At 34.1% G+C, this 24,124-nt stretch overlaps 1 protein-coding gene across 5 annotated transcripts; it reads right to left on the bottom strand.

Moving 5' to 3' along the window:
- Window positions 1-157: 157 nt before the first annotated feature.
- Window positions 158-23,648, bottom strand: LOC105341341 (kinesin-like protein KIF28P). 5 transcript variants are annotated; one of them, XM_011447820.4, is made up of 26 exons: window positions 23,102-23,648; window positions 21,059-21,247; window positions 20,354-20,560; window positions 18,162-18,290; window positions 17,735-17,869; window positions 14,414-14,577; window positions 13,187-13,298; window positions 11,693-11,760; window positions 11,008-11,141; window positions 10,701-10,782; window positions 9,241-9,374; window positions 9,013-9,067; window positions 8,751-8,874; window positions 8,345-8,605; window positions 7,998-8,102; window positions 7,595-7,740; window positions 7,154-7,414; window positions 6,587-6,750; window positions 6,066-6,086; window positions 4,970-5,013; window positions 4,799-4,843; window positions 4,565-4,682; window positions 3,770-3,793; window positions 3,429-3,443; window positions 2,632-2,739; window positions 158-2,275 (listed from the first exon to the last, which is right to left on the bottom strand). In XM_011447820.4, exons 1-26 carry the CDS (start codon window positions 23,150-23,152, stop codon window positions 2,118-2,120), a joined length of 3,054 nt encoding a protein of 1,017 aa, XP_011446122.3. In that variant the 5' UTR covers window positions 23,153-23,648; the 3' UTR covers window positions 158-2,117. The 5 variants fall into 5 exon arrangements, with proteins under 5 accessions (XP_011446122.3, XP_011446124.3, XP_011446127.3 ...); XM_011447822.4 differs by lacking the exon at window positions 3,429-3,443; XM_011447825.4 differs by lacking the exon at window positions 3,770-3,793.
- Window positions 23,649-24,124: the final 476 nt, after the last annotated feature.

Genomic DNA, 24,124 nt, shown 5'->3' with positions numbered 1-24,124 from the left:
CAAGCAAGCATATGGCCCTCATTTTATTTCAAGTATCTCGAATGACCTCTTGCTATCTATTTTGTCGATAGCCTGCAGTTGATTGTAGAATTTCGGATATTTTCAGCCTTAAAAGGCTATAAACATCACTTTAAAAAAACAACAAAAAAGCAACAGCATCTTTTCCTTTCGTTTTAATTTCCCTCAGATTTGCTGAATACAAATTGTGCATTTACACTTGAACAATCCACAGGTGTTCAAACTCATGAACAAATAAAATAAAACTTCTGTGTATCAATTAATTTATCAGTACATGTTCCGATTCTATATACAATATATAAATACAACACAAAATAAAGACACGACTAGTTCAGCACAGACACATTTTGTACAGAAAATTGTACACCAACAGTCAAAACACACCCTGTATATTGTAAACAAGCAGCTCCTATGTCTTATACATATAATTAATACTGTATACAGGGTTATTTTCACCCACTGTAATTTTTCGTCCCTCTACACTTGTAAACGGTTTCTCTTCGTTTTGAATTCGCCAAGACACAGTTGTGTTCATCTTCGCTAGCCAAGGGTTTCTGATCCGCACCGCTTCGCTTCGTGAGAAGCGGTGCGGATCAGAAACCCTTGGCTAGCGAAGATGAGTTGTGTTTAAAGAGAGATAATGTGAGGCATTAGAATTCGCCCGCTGACAACGAGGGCAACAGAAGTGAAAATAAAAAGGGGGCGAATATTTCCCTGTAAACAGTAGACAGACATGGATGAAAGGTGGCCCATTTAATTCATAATCCATCTTAACTCTTTAGTAAGTTTTTGTTGACTCTGAGAGACCTGTTCCCCCAATCTATGGATATTAATGTAATATCACTAACCAAATAGATACATTACCAAAAAGCAAAAATAATTTTGGGAATAAAGCCCAACTTTCCCATGGCCATTTTCACACTAAGTCACTTAATTAATGTTGCCTTAACAAAATTTATCATTTCTTGTACTCTAAAGGAAAACTGCATCAAATGCAAAAGTTCACTGTCTTTTCGACCAAACAAAAGTGCATGGGTTTTTTTATCAATAATCTAACAACAACTAAAATGAATAATGATTTTCCAAAAGAAATGAAAATGCATATAATATCAGCATTCCTTGCAAGCTAAATTTCACAAATTTTCAATGAAGAAAAAAAAGAGTCCCTTTTATTAACAAACCAAGTCTTTTTATTTTGCCATCTTCCAAATTGGTATTTACTGGTACACTTTTTTAAAAGTCTGTTAAGTAAAACAATTCATATTTTTACATCAAATTCCTTTAAAAATTTAATTCAACAAAATGTTTTGCCAGCAGGGATTTCAGAAAAATATCACTGATGTTTGGAGTTAGTGCCATTTTTGTCAGTCCATTCAAAGCACCGTCAAGCAGACAATGTATTAAAAGTGGCCTAGTAATCCCAGGAAGAGTTTTCTTTCTTGTCAGAGAGTCCTTGTACGTAATTATAAACGGCCCAACATATTGCACAATCAGTCATCTCTATTCACCAAATCTACAATAAAACCTTTCTAAAAAAAAAACATATCTTATCTCTGCACCAATCAAATCATCAGCAGATTCACTATGGATACACAAATAACGCACCAGATTAAAATACATTGAAGCTCCAGATAAATTTAAACAAAAAATGGACACCATACAAAGCATTATGAAAACACATATGGCAGTTTCAACAATCAACACACTAAAGTACATATTTTAACAACCTGTATTAAACTCTCAATAGTTTCTGTCTTTTAGGATCTAGTGAAATCTGACATATTCTTCATCTTAAACCCAAACAGATTAATCTATTTTGATTCTGAAGCATTTGATATAATGATAGATAAAAGATTTGAGACAAAATGCATATGAACACTTTTAGATAGATATTTGATTTAGATATCTGTATTAATACTGTTTTAACAACCCAATCTTTGTCTTGATTCATGCAGTGCCATGAATCATGTCCCAATGATGGCGGACAAGACAACACATGTATATTGGTTCATCACAGTTTTTACTATATGCCATTTTATGACTTAGGTGCAACTCAAATATTTTTAACATATGATGATATATATCTTTTAAGCGGCCTGTCATCTCTTTGCTTTCCGGAGTGTGTTGGCTACACTTTCCTTCAGAGAATCGACACAGCCAGAGAGTTTGCTCTCCACCTCGTGAAGTTTCTGTTCCTGTTTGCCCAGGGATTTCTTTATATTACCATTGTCCGATGACCCATGTTGTGACATTTTAGCTGTAATTAATTAAAATTAGTATCCCATAATAACATAGACATAGGCTATAACAGAATTTATACTAATTAAAAATCTCAAGGTCATTTTCATTTTAATTTAAAACTAGGATACAACTTCAAAGCACCATTTATCATTATGCTGCTATTAATTAATTTGAATCAATGTTTAACTTATAATGATATATATTTTTTTAAAAACCCAATAAATATCTAACAAGCTTTACGCGCATATATACACTAAATATGTAAGTTATCATAATTAATAAATGTAATTAATAACATAGTTAAGTTAATTCATGTTATATTCCCTAGTTTGGTGAATAAATAACCCTTCACTAGGGGTTCTCTTAAGTTACCATATTCTTTGATTTCTGTGATTTGTGCTTGCACAGTTTTCACATCCTTGAAGAACAGCCTAAGTGCCTGTGCCAGGTCTGCATCAAGTCCTACATCAGTTGTACTGGCTGCAACAACAAAAAAAAAACCCTGTACTTTGTATTTACTGCCATCCGGTAAATTCAAAATTTACAACATGACACTACACTGAAAGTTTCAAAAATTGTGTGAATGAAAATACAGTATATTTATTCACTTGGTTAATAACTTCAAATAGAAGTGATGATAATTTCAGAATAATTACAAACTATAGATGCCATATATCAATTTCAGATATCTATCGGATATTGTACTATATCTTGCACAAACTTTTTGAAATTAAAATGTTTACCAGTATTCATAAAGTTTTTAAAAATGTGTGAAAGTATATAAATATGTTTATCTATGTGTAATTATATGTAAATATCTTTAGGAAATGTGGAAGAATTATTTTTCAATCCATAGATTAACATTGGTGCTGGCAATTTGATTAAATCTGCACGGATTCAATTTGTAATTTTCGTAACTATTATAAAACCATGTAAGTACAGTTTTTTAACAACCCACCATCTTCCATTGTGCTTATTATGCATGGTTAAAGATAACGATATGTGTACAGTAGTATGTGATTTTATTATTTTTCCGAATTTTAACACCAATTCTGTTTAGTGAAGCAATATCAAAACAAAATCACAAGATCAATGATTGACAATTTGTGAAGGTTACAGTAACAAGAAGATTATAAGAACCCCACAATATTAAACTCAGCACACAGTACCTTGTGACACATCTACTGTAAAGAGAAATGTACAAAAGAGCCTGTGAATACATATACTCTATTGTAACGTAAATACTCCAGAGAGAGAATTGTACATAAAATACTGAAAAGAAACCTTGGATGCTGAAAATTAACTCGTACTAAGTATTTATATATACACTTCCTTTCCAAAGAATAAACATATAGATTTTTAATAACTTTAAAAAAATCCAGAAGACAAGAATTCATCATTTTTGTTATGACTGATCTTTCAAATGGTTAATATGGTAGAGACATCCAAGAATGCACATCAATGAAAGCAGTAAGTATATATTACACTTATTTCAAACACCAAAACTCACCAACTGGAGGAGCACTGCTTAAACCTTGTGATTATATAATCAAATTATCAGTTTATTATGGTATGAAGAAAAATGACAATTCCACACCCATCTCGGACTTAAAAAAGGATTTTGAAAAGGACAAAAATATGACTCGGCACAGACTTTTAAGCATGGGGATTGAAGAAATAATGCTCCAGTAACAAGTTTTTTAAGTTTGACCCTGCAGGCTGTATATAAATAAAGAACAAAATTGTCAATTTAGAAATGCCAATGAAAAAGTACCCAGTATTTATTTATCTGTTATTTGTAGACAAAATTATTGTCAGTTTTAATCACATCGGGAATTACCAACATTTTTAGATACTAGTACAGTTTATTTAGCATTCCGAGCTGTGCATTCACCATCTCTGTGTTCGCCGCCATTACAGATGCTATTAATAAATCTGTGCAATAGAGCCAAAATGAAAATACTCGGTGTTTTTTTTTATTATTAATTTGAAACCTGGAATAAGAGGCCACCTGTCTTTAGCGGCCAGTTTGTCATTGTCCCACAGGTGGCCGCTTAAAACAGGTGCGACTGTACTTCTAGTACAAAGACTCAAATAAATTGATATTTGCCTAGTAGACCAACTTTAACTTTGTCCATTTTTAGGTGGCAATACTGTTGAGTATCAAACTCTCATGTTTTATGTTACAAATTACATTAAGTTTTCTGCATAGGTCAAAGAAAAAAATGATTCATCAGAGATTGGATATATTCAAGCCTTATCACACTGTTGTACGTGTCTATCATGCAGTTATATATATACTAACCTCTTCTCTGTTTTTTCATGTCAATTTGAGTTTGTTGCTTATCCAGTTTTTTCTTCAGGTTAAAATTATCTTTCTTCATGGCATCCAAATCTTTTGTCAAATGCTCTATCTCTAAATCCTAGAAATTTAAGGAAAAAAAGGGTTCTGACATACAAGTAGCTTTCTGAGACACTGGGACTTACAGATACACTAAAAATGGATACCTTTTATACAATCATATATTGATTCAGTTACCTTATTTTTCAGTTGTGAAAAAACATCATCCGACTGTGCATGACCCTACAATGTATGAACAGTGTATAATACTGTGAGTCATTTAAGTCTATATACCGGTATATTTTACTGAGTCCAATTTGCAATATCTTTATGTAGTTAAAATTATTTAAAATCTTCAAATTTATTTACATTGCTTCCATTAAACGTTTGATGTATTTGGTCCTCTTCATTCACTACAAAAAAAAAAATCATTTTAAATTTTACCAGTTTCAGTTACTGCTATCTATAGTACATGCATATAGTCGCATTGTTCAGTAAAACATTTACCCCAATAAAGCTTTCTAGAAAATCAGCGGTACGGTACATATTTTTTAAGGACTAACATGCAGATCAAAACATAATTCAGACCTTTAAAAGTCATATACCTGTAGAGATTGCACAGTTATATACTGTAAATTCATAACTAAACGCTAGGAATTAATACCCGTGTAAAATCATGAGAAACACATCTCGCTTACTTAAAAATCTCGCTTTTATTTTTTAGACATATGTAAGTTACATAAAATAATGATAAAAATTCGCATTTATGTTTTCGCGATTTGATGGAAAACAGTTGAATCCCGGAATTAAGTGCTTGCGTAAAATAACTACAATAACACCAACAATAGTACCATGGCGATTCAAACATAATTATATCTATGGTGACAGTATACAGGGAGAAGAATGTTATAGCAGGGTTTTACATACTATGTAGCGAGGACATTGGAACTTTGAAATCATTTGGCAATTGAGATGGGTTGGCGTTACATTTATAATGATCAGAAGCATTATGGCTGCATAAGAATATTTACTGTAATATCATATTTCTTTTAAATTGTAAATTACTCTTCATCTTGCTACACAACATATAGAATTGCAATAATTTCCAAACAAAGCATAACACTAAACACTATAGAGTAAAGATTTAATTAACAGCTAAATTCTCAAATTGTCAATTTTTGCATGGCCATTTATGCAAGCAGCAGCAAGAGTTTGATTCACTTAAACCTTCCTTATTGACCATTACTTAGTATTTGTCTAAAGTTAGTTATTCAGATCACTCTGAACCCCTAATAGTATGCTGAAGACTATACAGCTTTATATAAATTGTTTTGCAAAAAAAGCATGATTGCATGTTCATGAATATTGCCTAAGAAGTGCAATTCAATGACAACTAAAGCTACTTGTTGCAGAGAGTTATCGCTTCTTATAAATATGAAAATGTTCACACTTTGTGGTTACATACATGTATTTTGGTATGGTCCACCTAAAAACAAGCCTGGATTTCAACGTGCTATTGACCAACAAGGATAAAACATGTAGTATCGATAATCTTTTTATTTTCTCTCTTTTTCTGTTAATTTCTTCTCAAACCTAATTTGATCATAGAGGGATACGTGCAGAAATACAAGTACCGGTAGGTAGCATGTATTGACTTACATGCTGAGAGCAATATTTGATACAAACATGCAATACTCTTCATATTGTCTTAAATGAAAGCCATGCAAAAGAAGTACAGCTTTGACATCAATATGTATCATGCAATAATACTCCGGGTGGCTTAGTTCATATAAATTCAAGTCTCATTAATATTGATTAAAATCTAAATTTTGTATTGACAAAAATTTGCAAAATAAATCCAAAAGAATAGCAGAGTTAAAATGGAAATCTTATGAAAATCTCATGAAATATTTTATACCCATCTTTGACACGGAGATCAGAAAAATATGCAGGTAAAAACCCAGGTAGATCCAGGTAGATGAGTACCTTGTGACCCCCAGAGCTCCACCACCAGGGAGTGAGTCTGTAGGTAGTTGATGAACTCCTGTGTGACCTTCTTCTCCCGGACTCGATGCTTCAGACCAAAGTCACAGTAGCCCTTACCCCACACCGTCTGACTCTTCACTGGTTCCTTGCTGATGATGGTAAACCTGAAATCAGAACAGTGCATATTCATGCCGAGTTAAATACATGTCAATGCTTCTTAGATTAATGAACAACACTGATTGAGTATTAATTCTAGACTTAGACAATGATACATATGTATTTCTTTTTGTATGATCTAAATCCAAGGATGCATTCTTGAAATTGATCTAGCATAAATTTGAGATTTTAAGCATAAACATGACCAAATTAACATACAAATTACAGGAAAAAGTAAACCATTTGAAAGGACTTCAGGATGATTCTTGAGTGTAAGGAACTTTATTATCGGTAGTTAGAATTGCACCACCATTAATGGTACAGTTTTTAGATAATTAAACAAACTTTGAATCCCAATCATCTGAATTGATACAGTCTTCAATAGAAACCAGGCTGACCAATGATACATACTTGCAGTAGACCCCTCTAGATCTGTCCTCTGAACACCAACGCACTCCCATGCACTCGGGTATGGAGATCTCAAAGTTAAACGGTTTTCCCAGTAATTCCCGGGGTTCTACTATACTTTCATCTCCTAGATATTCTCCCTTGTCATTCAGTGGGAAGATCTTCACCCTCATCACAGCTTCTTCCTTCCCATGGTAATTGTGTAAGGTAAAGTGTTCATCTATTTCCACACAGTAGGACAGACTTTGTAACATTATATGGCAGCTACAATGATAAAAAATTATGAGGTGGAAAGTGGAGATTTTCAAACATTACCACGGAGTCGGAGACTGCATGTACTCTACACATTCAACCCTATTGCAGTGCTCACATAATAGTAAAATAATAGTCCAACTCTAGTTGAGAAGGAACAATGAAAAATTGAAATATTCTTTCTAGAATTACCTTCCCAGGAAGATATCTTCCACTGGATCCCAGAATGGGTCTGTGTCCCTGCCCATAGGAAGACTCTCCCCATCCATGTACCTACAGTAGAGCTCTTCCATCAGATCCTTACGGTGGAGGAACTTTTCTTTTGACCAGATCCAAACCTGTCAGTTGCATTATACTTGTATAAAAATTCATCTTAAAAACGTCAGTATGTAGTAGATCGCATTGACTATGTCATTAAATAACTGCTCTCTCTCTCTCTCTCTCTCTCTCTCTCTCTCTCTCTCTCTCTCTCTCCTGCATGGCTTAATTCATCTAGTAAATATTGGTTGGATACCAGGAAATGAAACCGAAATGCATCATCCATGCATCTCTGGTCTACATAAATGGCAAAGATTCTTTTACATAAAGTGTTTACCTTTTTTGTTTTTTCATTTGTAACTTGAATTATAACTTCTTTTCCTCCTTGTTGTAGTGTGTCATGACTAGCAGGTGTTTTAATTTCTGCCTCAAATTTCACTCCCTACAATTAACAAGATTTTTTTTGGAAATGGAGAAAACCTTTATGTTTTATATAATCTAATTTCTATCACGATTGTTTGAACCTTTGATCAGATAAAGCAATGGCTGGCAGAAATGATGACTTATTAAGTAAACTGACCAAACTCAAGGTTCTAAAATACTGACATGTTTCAAATATGAAATGGCAAGAGGTGGTAATTAACTCAGTTGTAATAAAAAAAAAATTAATATTATCATTTTTACCTTATTTAATTCTAAACTAATTGCATTAGCTTCAGATATCTGTGGCAATAGGTCCATGAATTCTTGGAATAAGACATAGGACTTAAGATTTTCCATTGACTCGTTAATCTTCGGCGTCTGCAAATCTATGGCCACTCCTCGATGCTCCGCCAATTCAGCCATGAAATAATCATAATCATACTCCTTCTCGTCGTTTGCTTTCCTCTCCGAAACTTGCCCCACATACAAAAACAAGCAACTGGACCCAAACTTTATTCTGCTCTGTAAAATTAAAAATTTGTTCACATAAAAAATAAATGTAAAATTACTGAATAGGATTTTCTACTTCTCCTTCATTAATTAAACAGTAGGTTGCTTTTGTCACAATCACAAGTAATGATACTTTACTATAACAATTTTAAGTTACCAAGTGACAGAGTTCTTGCTTGGCCTTGAGCTTTATCCCATTGACGTAAATCTTGGCTCCTTTGACTGGTTCCATGGTAACCTTTGAACCACTGTTTTTGATAATTGCGTGTTGTTCCTGTATTCTGAAAGAAAAAGTCAGTTCACTCAATCCCTAGTTATATGAAAATAACTTCATTAGCACAGGTGGCAATATAAATTAATGTATCAGATGAATGTACTGGTAGCTCTTCTTATTTCAGAATAAGGTAAGATTTACATACCCCAGTCCTCGTATGATGTATGTGGCTGTAGAACTTTTACCAAAGGTTGTTTCTCCTGAATAAGAGGATATCAGAAATCATTTCTGTTGCATTGGATCCTTATTTTAAAAATACATGAACTCTACCTTAATCATAAAAACATTATATAAAGGAAAGGTTTAACAGTGTTTATGCAACAGAACATTATAGCAAGGAAAGGTTTAACAGTGTTTCTATTTAGCCACTGACCTACACGCAGGCAGTGTTTGATGACCCCAGAGAGCTGTGTGTCCTCATTGACATTGGTGAAGTAGGGCAGTCTCCTCCACTCTGCCTGCTCCTCCTCATGATCTACTCCTCCGTGTCCTCTCTCCCACTCCCTCCTACACAAAATGTCAACAGACAAATATCATACACTGTAAAATGTCCTCTCTCCCACTCCCTCCTACTCAAAATGTCAACAGACAAATATCATTCACTGTGAAATGTCCTCTCTACCACTCCCTCCTACACAAAATGTCAACAGACAAATATCATACACTGTAAAATGTCCTCTCTACCACTCCCTCCTACACAAAATGTCAACAGAAAAATATCATACACTGTAAAATGTCCTCTCTCCCACTCCCTCCTACACAAAATGTCAACAGACAAATATCATACACTGTAAAATGTCCTCTCTCCCACTCCCTCCTACACAAAATGTCAACAGACAAATATCATACACTGTAAAATGTCCTCTCTACCACTCCCTCCTACACAAAATGTCAACAGACAAATATCATTCACTGTGAAATGTCCTCTCTCACTCCCTCCTACACAGAATGTCAACAGTCAAATATCATACACTGTAAAATGTCCTCTCTCACTCCCTCCTACACAGAATGTCAACAGTCAAATATCATACACTGTAAAATGTCCTCTCTCTCTCACTCCCTCCTACACAAAATGTCAACAGACAAATATCATACACTGTAAAATGTCCTCTCTCTCACTCCCTCCTACACAAAATGTCAACAGTCAAATATCATACACTGTAAAATGTCCTCTCTCTCACTCCCTCCTACACAGAATGTCAACAGTCAAATATCATACACTGTAAAATGTCCTCTCTCTCTCACTCCCTCCTACACAGAATGTCAACAGACAAATATCATACACTGTAAAATGTCCTCTCTCTCACTCCCTCCTACACAAAATGTCAACAGTCAAATATCATACACTGTAAAATGTCCTCTCTCACTCCCTCCTACACAGAATGTCAACAGTCAAATATCATACACTGTAAAATGTCCTCTCTCACTCCCTCCTACACAGAATGTCAACAGTCAAATATCATACACTGTAAAATGTCCTCTCTCTCTCACTCCCTCCTACACAAAATGTCAACAGTCAAATATCATTCACTGTAAAATGTCCTCTCTCTCTCACTCCCTCCTACACAAATGTCAACAGACAAATATCATACACTGTAAAAATGCCCTCTCTCCCACTCCCTCCTACACAAAATGTCAGCAGACAAATATCATACACTGTAAAATGTCCTCTCTCCCACTTCCTCTACAGACAAATATCATACGCTGTAAAATGTCCTCTCTCCAACTCCCTCCTACACAAAATGTTAACAGTGTTGTCTCTCTAACTCCCCCCTAAATAAAAAAATATAGAGTCAAATCAGAAAGGGAAAAGCATTTGACCCAGTGGTCTACCTTGCTTCTTCAAGTTTTTGCTCCCATGTTTTGTCCATATCTGCCATTCTTCTCTCATTCTCTCTTAGAAGTCTCTGCAATTCTGTTGAAATACAATTGAAAGCATTCTATTTAATACATGTAGTTCCTGTATGAGGCCACATTAAAAAAAATATTTTTATCCCTACTGCAATGGGCAGACAAAAACAGTACTAACTGAAGATATCTTTATGAAAAATTTTGTTTACCATTAATGAGATTAAGTTCGTCATAGATCTATATTTATAAAATTTTGTGATGTATCATTGACATAACATGATGTCCCCACCCTCTGAGTCATCAGCTTTCCCTCCGCCTTTGCCGACGGCTGCCATGAGCCTGGCATTCTCCTCCTTCAGTTCACGGATCAGCCTGTCAGTGGGGCTCTCATTGACCACGGCCTTGTTCTGGATCTTCTTGGCCCTGATTATTAAACAGTTAAGTTCAGACGCGACCTATCTTCCATTAATTTCTATTTTTTGTATCTCCCCAATGTGGAGATTTCAATTAAGAAATTCCATAATTATGTTTTTGTGTTGTTATATGATACTTTTTTATTTAAATAATAAGTGTTCAATTTAAAATATATACATGTACTATGACTTCATTCATAAGCATTCAAATGCATTTTGCATGCTATTTTAAGTAGAATTCTAAATATTCTAGCTCCAAAAATAGCCTGGTAATGTACTCTGAATTTTTGGGAATTAACAGGTTTAAATTTTAATAAATTTGGAATAATATATCAAGGAAAGTGATAAAAAATTGAGGAAAGTTTTGTGTGTCCTTATTAATATGATAGCTAACAAAACAAAATATTAATAATGCACTGCAGTTTTTTTGTTATTCCATACTGTAGTTCTGAAAGGATCAATCAAATTGAATTTATCTGAAATGTTTTTACATTTTACTAACAATTTAACTTCATCTTTCAGTCATTGCTGTTTCCAGGGAGATAACTCTTGCAGCCTTACCTATCAGCATATCGTAGTGTTGACAATGTTTCATCATAGTTAATGTCAGCAGGACTTAATGCAGCTATCTACAATATTCATATGAAATAATAAATAATGATTAACTATTTCCATTTTGGTACATTATAAACAAAAGAAATAGTGCATCAATTGTCATGTGTATTAAGCATCAATATTTAATGTCCATTAAAAGAATGTGGGCCGTGGATCTCAAATGAAATATTAATTTAGGTTCATTGAGTGCTTGTTTGCTGTTATTGCTATTATCATCATCACAGAGTGTGTTTTAATATTTACTAATTGATTATGTTTATCAAATTTCTCCTGAATATTCTCTGAATAGTTCCGTTACATGTATTAACAAGCATGCAGGAAATTGCGTTGGGTTGCAGATCAATCGCGATCAATAAAATAAGTAAGAGTAGCAGATTCAGTACTACTGATACCAGGTACCCTAAAAAAACAGCATGAATTCTTGATATCAGCCCCGGCATTTCTGCTTGGTTATGATGCCAATCTGACGGCTGCTTTCCGATCTTAAGACCAGTCACTGGTACTAATGAGCTACCGGTGATTATAGCAATAAATGGCCGCATTAGGTTGTCCAGACAACAGAGAAATAGGCTGAGTACCCAGTGGGTCGATCGTCATCAATACTGCATGCCTTTATTTCCTTTATAACCTTTCCCTTTATAAGGGTTGCCTATGAGCATCTACAATAGCCTCTTTCTCAGTTAATTCCTTTAAATACCTTAACCAGTGGTTTAAAATTTTGAATTTCCCAATGAATTAACCTCGAGCTCTCATATTCAACATTAAAATGGGCAGCAAGACATCTATTATTTTCATTCACAAGCTATTCAAATCTAGGCACACCCACTATTAAGAAATTTAGAAATCCAGGTTAATAATGTATTTTATCCCCTTTGACACCGAGTTCTTTGCAAGATTAGTCCACTGTCTGTCTATATTACTTAAAATCTATACAATGTAGTATATATTTTAGACCTCCAGTGACAATAATTACCGCTTTTTGTGACTATGTAAATACAAGTTTGCATCTTAATTACGGTATTCCGCTTCATTAAATTAAAACCTCATGCTATTTCAAGTTCTTCCAATCTATTAGATCTCATTATAACAGCAGAAGTTTATACCAGATTGAAACAAATTATCAAACTCTCAAGAAAAGTAATCAAATGTCAAAGAACTTGCAGGGTTTTTTTTTTTTTTAGACTAACATGACTTTACTGATGTTATTCTACCTCTTTTATTTATCACCATTATTCTACGTAGTTATTTCTCTCAGGAATCATCATTTCATCCATACTTCAATGATCGTAATGGAACTGATTAATGTCTTAAATTTCACAGGAACAGGATGTGTGCCATTTAATTCTGATACACTTAAAAGTTTACTGCCTTTTCATTGCATCAATCTTACGATTTCATCAAGGTAATTTCATTAATTTCATTCAATACATGAAAAGTTACCATGATGGTTCGACTGTTGCCTCCGAGGGCCGTTTGTAGGAGTTTGGTGAGAACAGAGTTTCGATAAGGGACCAATACATTTTTCTTTCCCCCAGCAATGTCTGCCAAAGCACTGAAACAAAACATTTTAAAGTCAAAAGTTAATTACAGTACATGCCCCAATTTTAAAATCTCCCTAGAGAGTACCATTTAGCAGCAAGATTTTCGTAAAATGTAAAACATTTTTTAACTAAAAAGAAAAACAAAAACAAAGTATAGATATAGACTGTTAGTTTTAAAACATATACATGTTATGTGATAATGGCATACACCAATCATGGTTTGAATTTGAGTTCATTTACATGTTCTTGATAATATATACTGGTATGCCCAATTTCGAATAGTTTAATACCTGATCATATTTCGTGGTGCTGGATAGTGTTTCATCTTACATTTCCCTATGTTTGAAAGTATTACACTTGATTACAGATACTGCTGTTAAATAGTTTCATACCGAATACCCCGTTAACATTCCCCAATGTTGATTTGTATTATACCTGATTATATATGTATTTCCAAGTGTTGTGTTATATCTGATTACATTTCCTTTATTTGGATAGTGTAATACCTGAAAGCATTTCTCTTTTGCTGCAAAAATGTACCTCTAAAGTTATACCTAATTATGTTTCTTGACATTGGATAGTAACAAATGTGAACAGTTCCTGGTGTTGGATGGTGTTTTACTTGATTACATCTCCACATTTTTGAATGTGTTACATCTGATTACATTTCCCTTAAATTGGCTAGTATTGTTCTCAATTAAGCTTCCCAATAATGGATTGTGTTATACATGTACCTGATTAGTATCAATACATTTTCACAATTTTGATAGTGTTTCATCTGATAATATTTTCCTTGTATTAAATAGTGTCATACCTGATTATATTTCCAAATAATGATAGTGTTACATGTAATGACATTTCCCTGCTGCTGGATTGTGTCATACCTGATTACATTTCCCAGTGTTTGACAGTGATTAACTTATAACATTTCCCAATGTTGGATAGTATTTAACTGATTACATTTCCCTGGTGCTGGATTGTGTCATACCGGATAACATTTCCCAGTGTATGATATTGTTTAAGTGATAACATTTCCCAGTGTTGGATAGTGTCATACCTTATAACATTTCCCAGTGTATGATATTGTTTAAGTGATAACATTTCCCAGTGTTGGATAGTGTCATACCTAATAACATTTCCGAGCGTGGACAAACTTTGGTTGATGGCTGAGCCCTCCTTTAACCTATCCCCTGTAGCACCTGTCGAGTCGGCCCGTTCACTTCCTGCCAAATCCACCAAGTTAATGTCACTGCTTCTCGTGTTACTTTCACCCCCTGCGTTCCTTATGACCTGTCAAAATATGGCTATATTTAATTCATACTGAGGTTCTTATTATTATATATTAATATATAATTTATTAATAGTATTAATATGTACTGGTTCTTAGTACAATTATATATCAAGGAGGCTGGGTGGCTCTCACGGACCTCAAGAAAATTTCTCCCACACGAATAAAAGTTGGTTTACAGTATCTTTTAATTTAATATAAGTTGAAACCATTGATATGTAATTTTATGGTAACAATATTGAATAAGGAAATTTATTTATGAGGGGATGTTACCACAAAATCTTCAAAATTGATCCCCAACAAGCTGTAATACCACATAACACAGTATCCAAAATTCATTAATTTGAAATGGAAAGTATATCATGATACATTTGTGTGGCATTTCTTAAAAAATTTTATTTGCCTTTTTAATTATTTTTTTTATATCTTTAAATGGACTTTATTTCTAAATTGAGGGGGGGGGGGGGGGGGGGGGCAGGGGCTTTGTAGAAATATTCAGTTTCTTTATTAAGAATACCTTATACCTGTACCAAAATGTTCAATCTGTACTAAATGAACTTTGTTCAAAGGTCAAAGGATGTGCGTCCATATTTGAATAAGCAGGATTTGGTCTTGAATTAAAGTTTCCACACTCAATAAACTGTTCACAGATAATCCAGAACTTATAGTCTGACCGAGGTCAGATAGGGTACATTTGAAAATCTAACGTATTAAAGTGTAGGTACAAATTGAATCCAATCCACAACATGTTGGTTCCATCATATTACCCCGGTACATTATTTTCTCTGAAAATTGAATTCAAAATTGGAGAAGAGCAGAGACATGGTCATTAAGTAAGATAATATATACAGTCCTTAGAGAGTCTCCTTTGTCGGATTGGTGGGCTAAGGTACAGAAGAATTGAAAGGAACAAACACTGAATGTCCTACCCAAAATGCATGGCAGAGCATAGGAATGAAGTGTTAATCTCTCTCTCTCTCTCTCTCTCTCTCTCTCTCTCTCTCTCTCTCTTGTGTGTATATATTGACATTGTACCAGTTGGTACAATGCATGTTGTTAAGCACACTTTCATTCCTTCCTTTTGATGGAACTCTGACAATAGTTACTACTGATCAAATCGAAACATGCATGCACCTCCCGTCTCAATCAAACTGATTTCAATAATTTGTTTAAAGCTGCAACTGAATGAACTTCTTTTTCAATCACAATATTTGATACTCAATTGCCGGGCAAACTTGCAGCACCCATTATATCCCACAACAAACATTGCTATCAGAGATATGGACCATATTTCTCCCATTTCTGTCAAACACTATCGGGCTGTTCAGCCTTTTGGAAAATGACTGATCATTGCGAATTCTGAAACACTTCTTGAATTATGAAAGTTTCCATCCATATATCTCAGATAATATTGGACAAATACCTTCTAGAATTTTGAGTCTTTTTTAAAATGACATTTTACATAAATAATGAATTATGCACTCATTATTTTCATTCTAAAAAAAATCACTCAACCCCACATTTTTTGAATAAATTACCGAGTGTGTGCTTAGATCATATATAGCAGGCGCGCGCGGCCTTGTTTTTTTTTGTTTTTTTTTTAAATCTTTAGGTTAATCTTGAGACTTTTTCAGGACTTTAACTCCAAGATAATGAGTCTACCTCTACGCACTTTGCAAAAAACTCCATTTACCTTTGTACCAACCTTATCTGAATAACAATTACTGGGTAACTACAACACTTATTATATTGCACCCCTCTGTGACATTACGTATGAAATACAATCTTTTCTATTAAAAAAAAAAATTGTCTTAACATTCACCTGTGACTTTTCATCAAAGCATAACAATTCTTACATAAGAAACAGTAATATATAATTTCTTCAATATCCTAAAATGTCTGATTGACAAATGTAACGAAACAATGATGGATTCTTCAGTTATCAATTGTTCGAGCTGTCAAGAGGCTCCGAGTACCCACAGATCGTGGGACTTGGCTCAGTACTTGGTTCGGTACAAAGGATGATTTTATGGTCTCTGTCTGTTGTGATAAGTGGTTGTAAACTACTTCAGACCACTTCATGGTCATTATAACGTTTACTCTATCACACCACTACCCCAATACGTGCAAACTTCTATATCCAATTCAGATGATTAGAAATTCTTCCGTAGTTTTGTTTGCGTAAATCATTAATGTATTAATAATTCAGACTAACTCATATCATAATAAATTCAAGACTTGTTCTAATAAAAAACATAGATTTTCTCAATGTCTCTATAGTCCTTAAGTTACCTAGCTACACATTTTAGATTGGAAACCTGAAGTGATATCCTTTAAATTCAAAAAACATTTTGTTTTATCAGTTATGATGGAAGAATGCTCCGATCCCATAAGTAATTTAATGTCCATACTTATGTTACCTGCAGGGGGTAATGAAATAAACCCATTGTGACTGGTGCGGGGAGACATGCCTAATAATAAAAATGACTTTGCCACACTAAGACGTAATTTCCGTTTACGAGAGATTGCCACATGTTTTGTCATATTCCCCACTCTCCCATACCATAAAAGCACATTGGTTCCTTGGCAATTAAGAAACAAATTCTTTTCAAAAATGCCTCATAAAATGTTTTTACTCAAAGGTAAATCATTGCATAATTCATTAAGTATTTCAGCCAGAGTGTGTAAACATAATAACAGGGGCACATTTCAGTGTCTTGGTTACCATTTAAAGATTCACAATAAATCCATGACATATTAAGTCCTCTAGACATTAATCGTCACAACTAGTTGTCTTCTCCCAACAAAATCAGAAAGGCTAGCATTTTACAAGACAAAGGCCGTTCTTTTTCAGTTTATCCATGTCCTTGACATGGGGTGGGTTGCGGTGATATATGTGCATTTTCGTTTTTGCATTCAATTAGATTTTATGGAAACTATAGCTGTAAAGCATTGTCTCAAGTCACAGGTTTTGTGTCCATTCTATTTCCACATGGACACAAAACCCGAGGCTTGAGATGATGGCTATGTAGTACATATAGGTTTTCTGATTTAAGAATCCTTTATATCATAACTTCAAAAATGTAATCAAATATTAAGGGGAAGGAGAATTCTGTTACATTGATGATGATGATGATGATGATGATGATGATGAATTACCTGATTGAATCGGATGGTGATGACCATGTGGGACCTGCTGCTGGTGGCGTTCATGTTGGTAGAGGCGGTGGTTCTGTTCACCGTTCCTTGCTCCATCAATTTCTCTATCTCCTTGTAATTCCTCACTGGTACATTCTTACCAATAAAACAAAAAAAAAGTTTTATTACATATTGCTGTGTCAGACATCACAAGTTAAATTGTTGTTTGGAATATTTCTTCATTGCCATTGCAAGTTTTAAAGCTATTTCAAATTATGTCATTATGTACTGGTAAATATTTTATAATGTTATAAAACATGATGTACTCCTGTTCTTGTGTTTGTTGCTTGAATGTAACCGGTACATGTACAACATACTGAATTGATTGTTTTTTTCAGATAATTATTGTCACAGTCTTAGAAGGTCAGATTGAGCTGCTAGGTCTTACTCTGAGTCCATCCACGTAGAATCCGGCTTGCGGATTTTGTCGGATTTTGAGGCCCTCCGTGGCCTGCTTTGACTTCACCAGCAGATCCTTGACTTTTTCATTGTAGATCTCCAGCATGCTGAAGGATACCTTAGATAGAATTACAGAAAATAAATCAGACTCAAGCTGACATAGTTTTCATATTTCTGGACATTGTCGTACTACCGGTACTAATTTTATGATGCAGCAGAGCTAAATTATAAGTTAAGTGCATATAAAAAAAAAATGAAAAAAATATACAGTAATTAAAACAGTATCATTGGATTTTATAACTTTGAAAAGTAATTAAGATATATTTTGTAATTTAATGTTTTTATAATTTAACATATATGTTTGTGAATGATTTTGGAAAGATAACAATTCATTTTCCCTCAAACCATTACATGAACCAAATTACGTCTTAAAAACTCTATAAATTCTTTTTAACTTTAAAACATTCTTGCTTTAAATAGCTATGATTACATGCAGATTTTTTTTAAAGAAGCATAATCAATTCAGAAGGCATTATCAGTTTAAAAGGGGAAAAATGTCATTGATGAAGTTTAAAGGTTCAAAAAAGATTCTAAGGTCAATAAAAGGGGCATTATAATGAAAATAATCAGGTCAACATGATAAATGATATTTAATAAACTTGATTTCATAGAACAGACTGTAATAAATGATAATACATTGTATGTTAACATTACAGAATATGCATGAATTTAATTTTCTTTGTGTCCCAAGGTACGTGCCTTGGTTGTTTTAATAAAGCAACCCTAGCACTAACAAAAAAATAATCATCTGTTTTTGTTATAACCTCTTATCTCAAGACATATTTTGGGTATTGGGTAGCTCAAATTTTTCAGGAGTTCGTATTTCATCTTGACAGCTAAATCAAGGATTTAAATAAGACTATTGCTTAATTTTATTTCTGAAAACAGAAGTGCCATTCTGCATTCTCTATTCTTTATGAAGGTCATAAAAAAAACCTTTTCATTTGGTTTTGATCAATCATGCGAATGCTTGATCCTCAGACTTGGCAATTCGATATGTCCTATTGTCTACTACTACCAGTACATTCACCAGGTATTCCCATTTCAATTACCAGTAAATACTGCTATTACTACCTCTCCCCCCTCTCCCCCTTTTTCTCCCTCTCCCCAAATCCCAAAACATTTTCAGTATGCATGAATACAAACATAAATTAAATTAATTGTGCAACAAAATATGGAGGGACTTTTATTGTACAAGTCACGTCTACAGGATGTACAAAGGAACATTTGAAATAAAGGCTGGACTTAACAGAAACACATCATCAAAATAGGATATATCAGTCCAATAAATCAGAGAAACGAGGAAAGGAGGGAACCAAGACACAGGCTAGTGACTGGGCAACAGACAGCGGTGCTGATATATTCAACAGAGAGGTGTTTAATTTTAAAGAGACTGAGTTGATTACAAAAAATGCCACCAACTGGCTGGCACAAAAAACAACAATTTGCATACATGTTTCAAATCTTCTTATCCTCGTTTCAAGACAGGCAAAAGAGAAAGGAGAAAGAAAAATTCAGGTTTTACATTTCATCCATGCAATGCGATTTTTCTTTGTTCAGGGCATGCAATAGTTCTTGGATCTTCTGCGAAGATGTTTCCGATGCACTATAATGCAATTAAACTAGGATTGGAGCAGAGAACAACATATATGGTATAATTGTTGCAATCACTTGTACCTCCATGGATACTTCATTTTCACAAGTAGGCTAGAATGTCAATTTGCAAACACTTTATACTGGTTTTTTCAAATAAAGAAATCCTACTAAATAAATGTTTCTTTAAAATTGCCCATTATAGTTACATATTGTTAACAGACATTTCTATCTTGGAGTCTTCATCAATATCAGGAAGAAAACCTTTTGCTCATTGAAGCATTTCACGTTAATGTGAAACATTTTGCAACATCATGGCACCTTTAATATCCTTCAAGCTCTCAAGTTAATCTTATGCTATAAAACAACCTAATGGGAAATATATTGACTATGTCCCTACACCATATAAATCAAAATCGAAGATATACCCATATTTCCTTATTACACTGAGTCCCTAACCATACAAATAAAAGTTGAAGATATAAACTTCCTCATTTCTCAGTGCCAAATGGTCACAGATGCCCCTACCTGTAACTGTTTTTGGCTGTCTTTATTGGTCTCTATTGCTTTGAACAGCTCTTCACAAGTGATGGGGACGATGCCCTTGTTTGGTCCATACCCTATCATAGAGTAGCTCTTCCCTGACCCAGTCTGGCCATAGGCAAAGAGGGCAGCATTGTAGCCCTGCCATGCATTGTCCAGCACCCCCTGCCCCAGGTCCTGAAACACTCGTCTCTGAAAATTAAAACAAAAATACTGATATAATACTATTTACACATGGACAAAAATATTGAGAATTTTGAAATGAAATATGACATTAAAGTTTGATGATGTCAAAACAATATGTGATATTGCAATTATTCTGACTCTGAAAATTAATTATACAGATTTTTAAAGGCCTGCCCTTCATAAATAGAATTTATGATAATTTATATCAAAATACATGTACTTCACAGATCACAGTGCTAAAAGGCATTGTGTGACTGATTTTTCTGTAGGTGCATTTTTTTTTGCAATTCTATTCTGAAACATATACATGTATAGGTGCCATTGTTTTTGCAGATTTTGAATTGATTGCTCTTGGAACAAAACCAAACACATGCAGTTTTGGGGATTAATTTCTTTATGGTGCATTTAAGATTGAATGCAACAAAATTTAGCAATATTTAAGCACTCCATAGAAAAATTGGGTTACCATTACATAATAATATTGATGAATTCAGGAATCTGTACCTGGTCTGTGTATTTAGTGGAGCCAGACCTCGGAGTAAACACACCCTCTCCATTCTCCTGGAAGCTGTCATGTGACCAATAGGAGTAGTCGAAGGCAAACATTTTAGTGGATCCATTTTCAGGGTTTTTGATTGTTGTAGAATCTCCACTCATAGAAATGATACAACTGGAGCCAGCATTCTTCTCTCTCTGCAATATTAGATAAAGGTTGTTGTATAAAAAATGCTTAGACATTTATGGTCGTTATGTACATAAACAATGGAATTTCTTGTCGAGTACATGTATTCCGAAATTGATGGACTTCAACGTCATTCTTCACACGTCAAAGAGTTATCCCCCTTTATGGTCAACCTCTCATTCCCTGTATAAATATCACTATGTATATGCATGGCTCCTAATTAGAGTATTTTAGCCCTGACCAATAACAAGACTAATGTCAGGAGCATTATCTTACTAGCAAATAAATTTCCAATAGGAATCATGCCCCCCCCCCTTTTTTTTTTTTAAAAGCACTCTCGCATATGAAACTTTCATTATTTTTTATCAGGAAAATACACATGGCATTTAGCCTACTATTAAACGATCTGCATGTGCATGCATTAATCTTCACAGTTACTGGGTAGTTGGTTTACTTCAATCTTCTTAAGCCAGACAAATACCTCCTTGGATTTTCTGGTATACGTCAAATGGTACCGTAATATACATGTACAAAGTATTCTGATAATTCTACAAATATTTTTATTAAACTTTTCAGCACCGAAAAAGAACACCGTATTTGAAAATATTCTATTTACTACATATATATTTGAGATTTTTTTCCTTGGTATGTAACGGATCATTTCCGATATGATATTAAAAAAGCTATAAATGTAAAAGTTGGAACATGAAGAAAAATTATTGCAATATATATAGTATGTAGGGGGTCATGTTGCATCTACCTGTGAATTCATACAATTGTTCCAACCAACTCTTTGGTTTTGACACCTCAGAACAAACGAGACTGAGGCTTTACATTATTAAGTAGATTCTGTACATAACAATGTAGTTTAAGTATTTTCACAAAGAATGGGCTAGGACTAATGCATTGTGGCATTGTTGTGTTGCTAAATAAATGTTTATTTTGGATTAGCTGTAGATAGCTTTGAAGTGTGGTCATAATCTTACAAATCTACATGTAGGTATTTATCTCCCAAAACTACTTTGTTTCTATATATAAAACACTGAAAATATTGCGCAAAATTGACTCAAGGTCATTCTTCGCAATTTATTCCTACACTTGCGCTCTAAGAATGCACCTTAATTCTTCCAAACAATGTGTTTTACAAAATCATGTTTTCAAGTTTTCGAAAGATTATTTTATCAAATCATCAAAAAACAAAATGTTGTTGTTTTTGTTAAAATCCTTTGTACCATGCTGTAAGAGTTCGATTTTGTATGCAGATCGACCCTTTTGTTTAAATCCTTTTATTTTGGCTGCACTAACCTACCAATGTGTGATTTAACTCAAGAACACAAAGATATTTAACCACCTATATTGGCTTGTCATCATGATCATTGTTAAACTTTGATCTACCTGGAGATAATATTGAAATTCTAAAATGCAGATTGTTGTGGTCACTGAGTTGATAGAATACCTGTATATACACTTACAATGTAGATATACCTTCCTGGTTCAAAAAAAATAATAGTTGTCGGAATGGTAAATGTATCGTACGTGTGCCAATTGTTATCAGTAAATCAGTTATATCCAACACCGTCAGAACGCTACATTATAAAATACATTGTGTTTTGAATTTAGGTGGCCTGAATTGGTGCAGTATTGTTTTTGTTTTCTTAAATTAATCCAATAGCATGGGGAGCAGTAATTAAGAGTTTGTCTTTTTCTTTATTTTGCTAAAAAGGGGGATAGAAAACCTACAGCATGTTGAGAATTTTTGTAAGAATTTTATGGCAGGACAATTTCTCCAAGTACTTTGAATTTTCTACTGATCAGTAAATGACATGTATGAAAATGAAAAAAAAAAGCAGTCAAAAACTCGTTACCTGGTTGAATGGTCTGACACGAACAGCTACTTTGACACTGTCACCCGGCATATCTCTTAGAAGAATTAATCTATACTACTACTGAACACTTTGATATAAATCCCAGGTATGAATAATTCCTAAATATAGTGATCATCCCAAAAAGCTTAACAAACACCGCATCATTGTAACAAAATCACACGTGCGCACATACTTCCAAAGGGGAGCGTGAAGAATTTCCCATACACATTCGATATGGTCAATAACAATAGGTATAAAAATTCCAAGAGCGCTGTGTCAGTAGATAAATATTAAGGTTCCAGACCATTTAAACCACCACTGCTTTGACAGTGCATGCAGGCTCGTGCGATTATTAGAGTATAGTATACACTGTTACCGCTTTAGTTTAATCTGCTATACAGTCCATAATTATGCAGATTAGAAGATTATTTTGTATGCCCGTGGGATTCTCTGCTGTTTCGTTGTTTCTGCGCAGTGCCGAGTACGTGACAAGTGTTCAATATCAAACGTCGGGTACTCCAGTCGAGCACCCGATCAATAGTTCAAAACGTTGTGGACTAAGGGAGATAACTCGCGAAAGAATTATCCGCTGAAAGAGAGAGAGAGAGAGAGAGAGAGAGAGAGAGAGAGAATTTCCATTGAGCCTCGACACCCCGTGACTTCTTTTTTTATGACAGTACGTCACAACAAGGCGATTTTAGCGCATTGTGAAACACTTTATACAACCAATTAATATTTGTTGTTTGTCTCTGTGGCATGTGGCGCAGTGGATGTTCCTTCAGTCTATTCCGAGTTCGAATTGAAGGGGTTTTTATTTTCATGAACAGCGGTAGTTGATTTTCCCCCAAAAAGTGAGATTTTTAGTGTCATTTTCAAGTCAAATACATGCTAAAAATCCACATCTTTTAAGTGATTTAGAAGAATGGGCTTGTAGGCAGAAGTTTTCCCAGGTGTGTGGAGGACCCTTATGGTATTTTTTTCGCAACGAAGAGTATTGTCATAAAACTTTAAGGATAATTTAAA

Source organism: Magallana gigas, chromosome 6 (assembly GCF_963853765.1).
Source record: "Magallana gigas chromosome 6, xbMagGiga1.1, whole genome shotgun sequence".
Lineage (NCBI taxonomy): Eukaryota > Metazoa > Mollusca > Bivalvia > Ostreida > Ostreidae > Magallana > Magallana gigas.
This window is presented reverse-complemented; position numbering and strand designations above follow the sequence as displayed.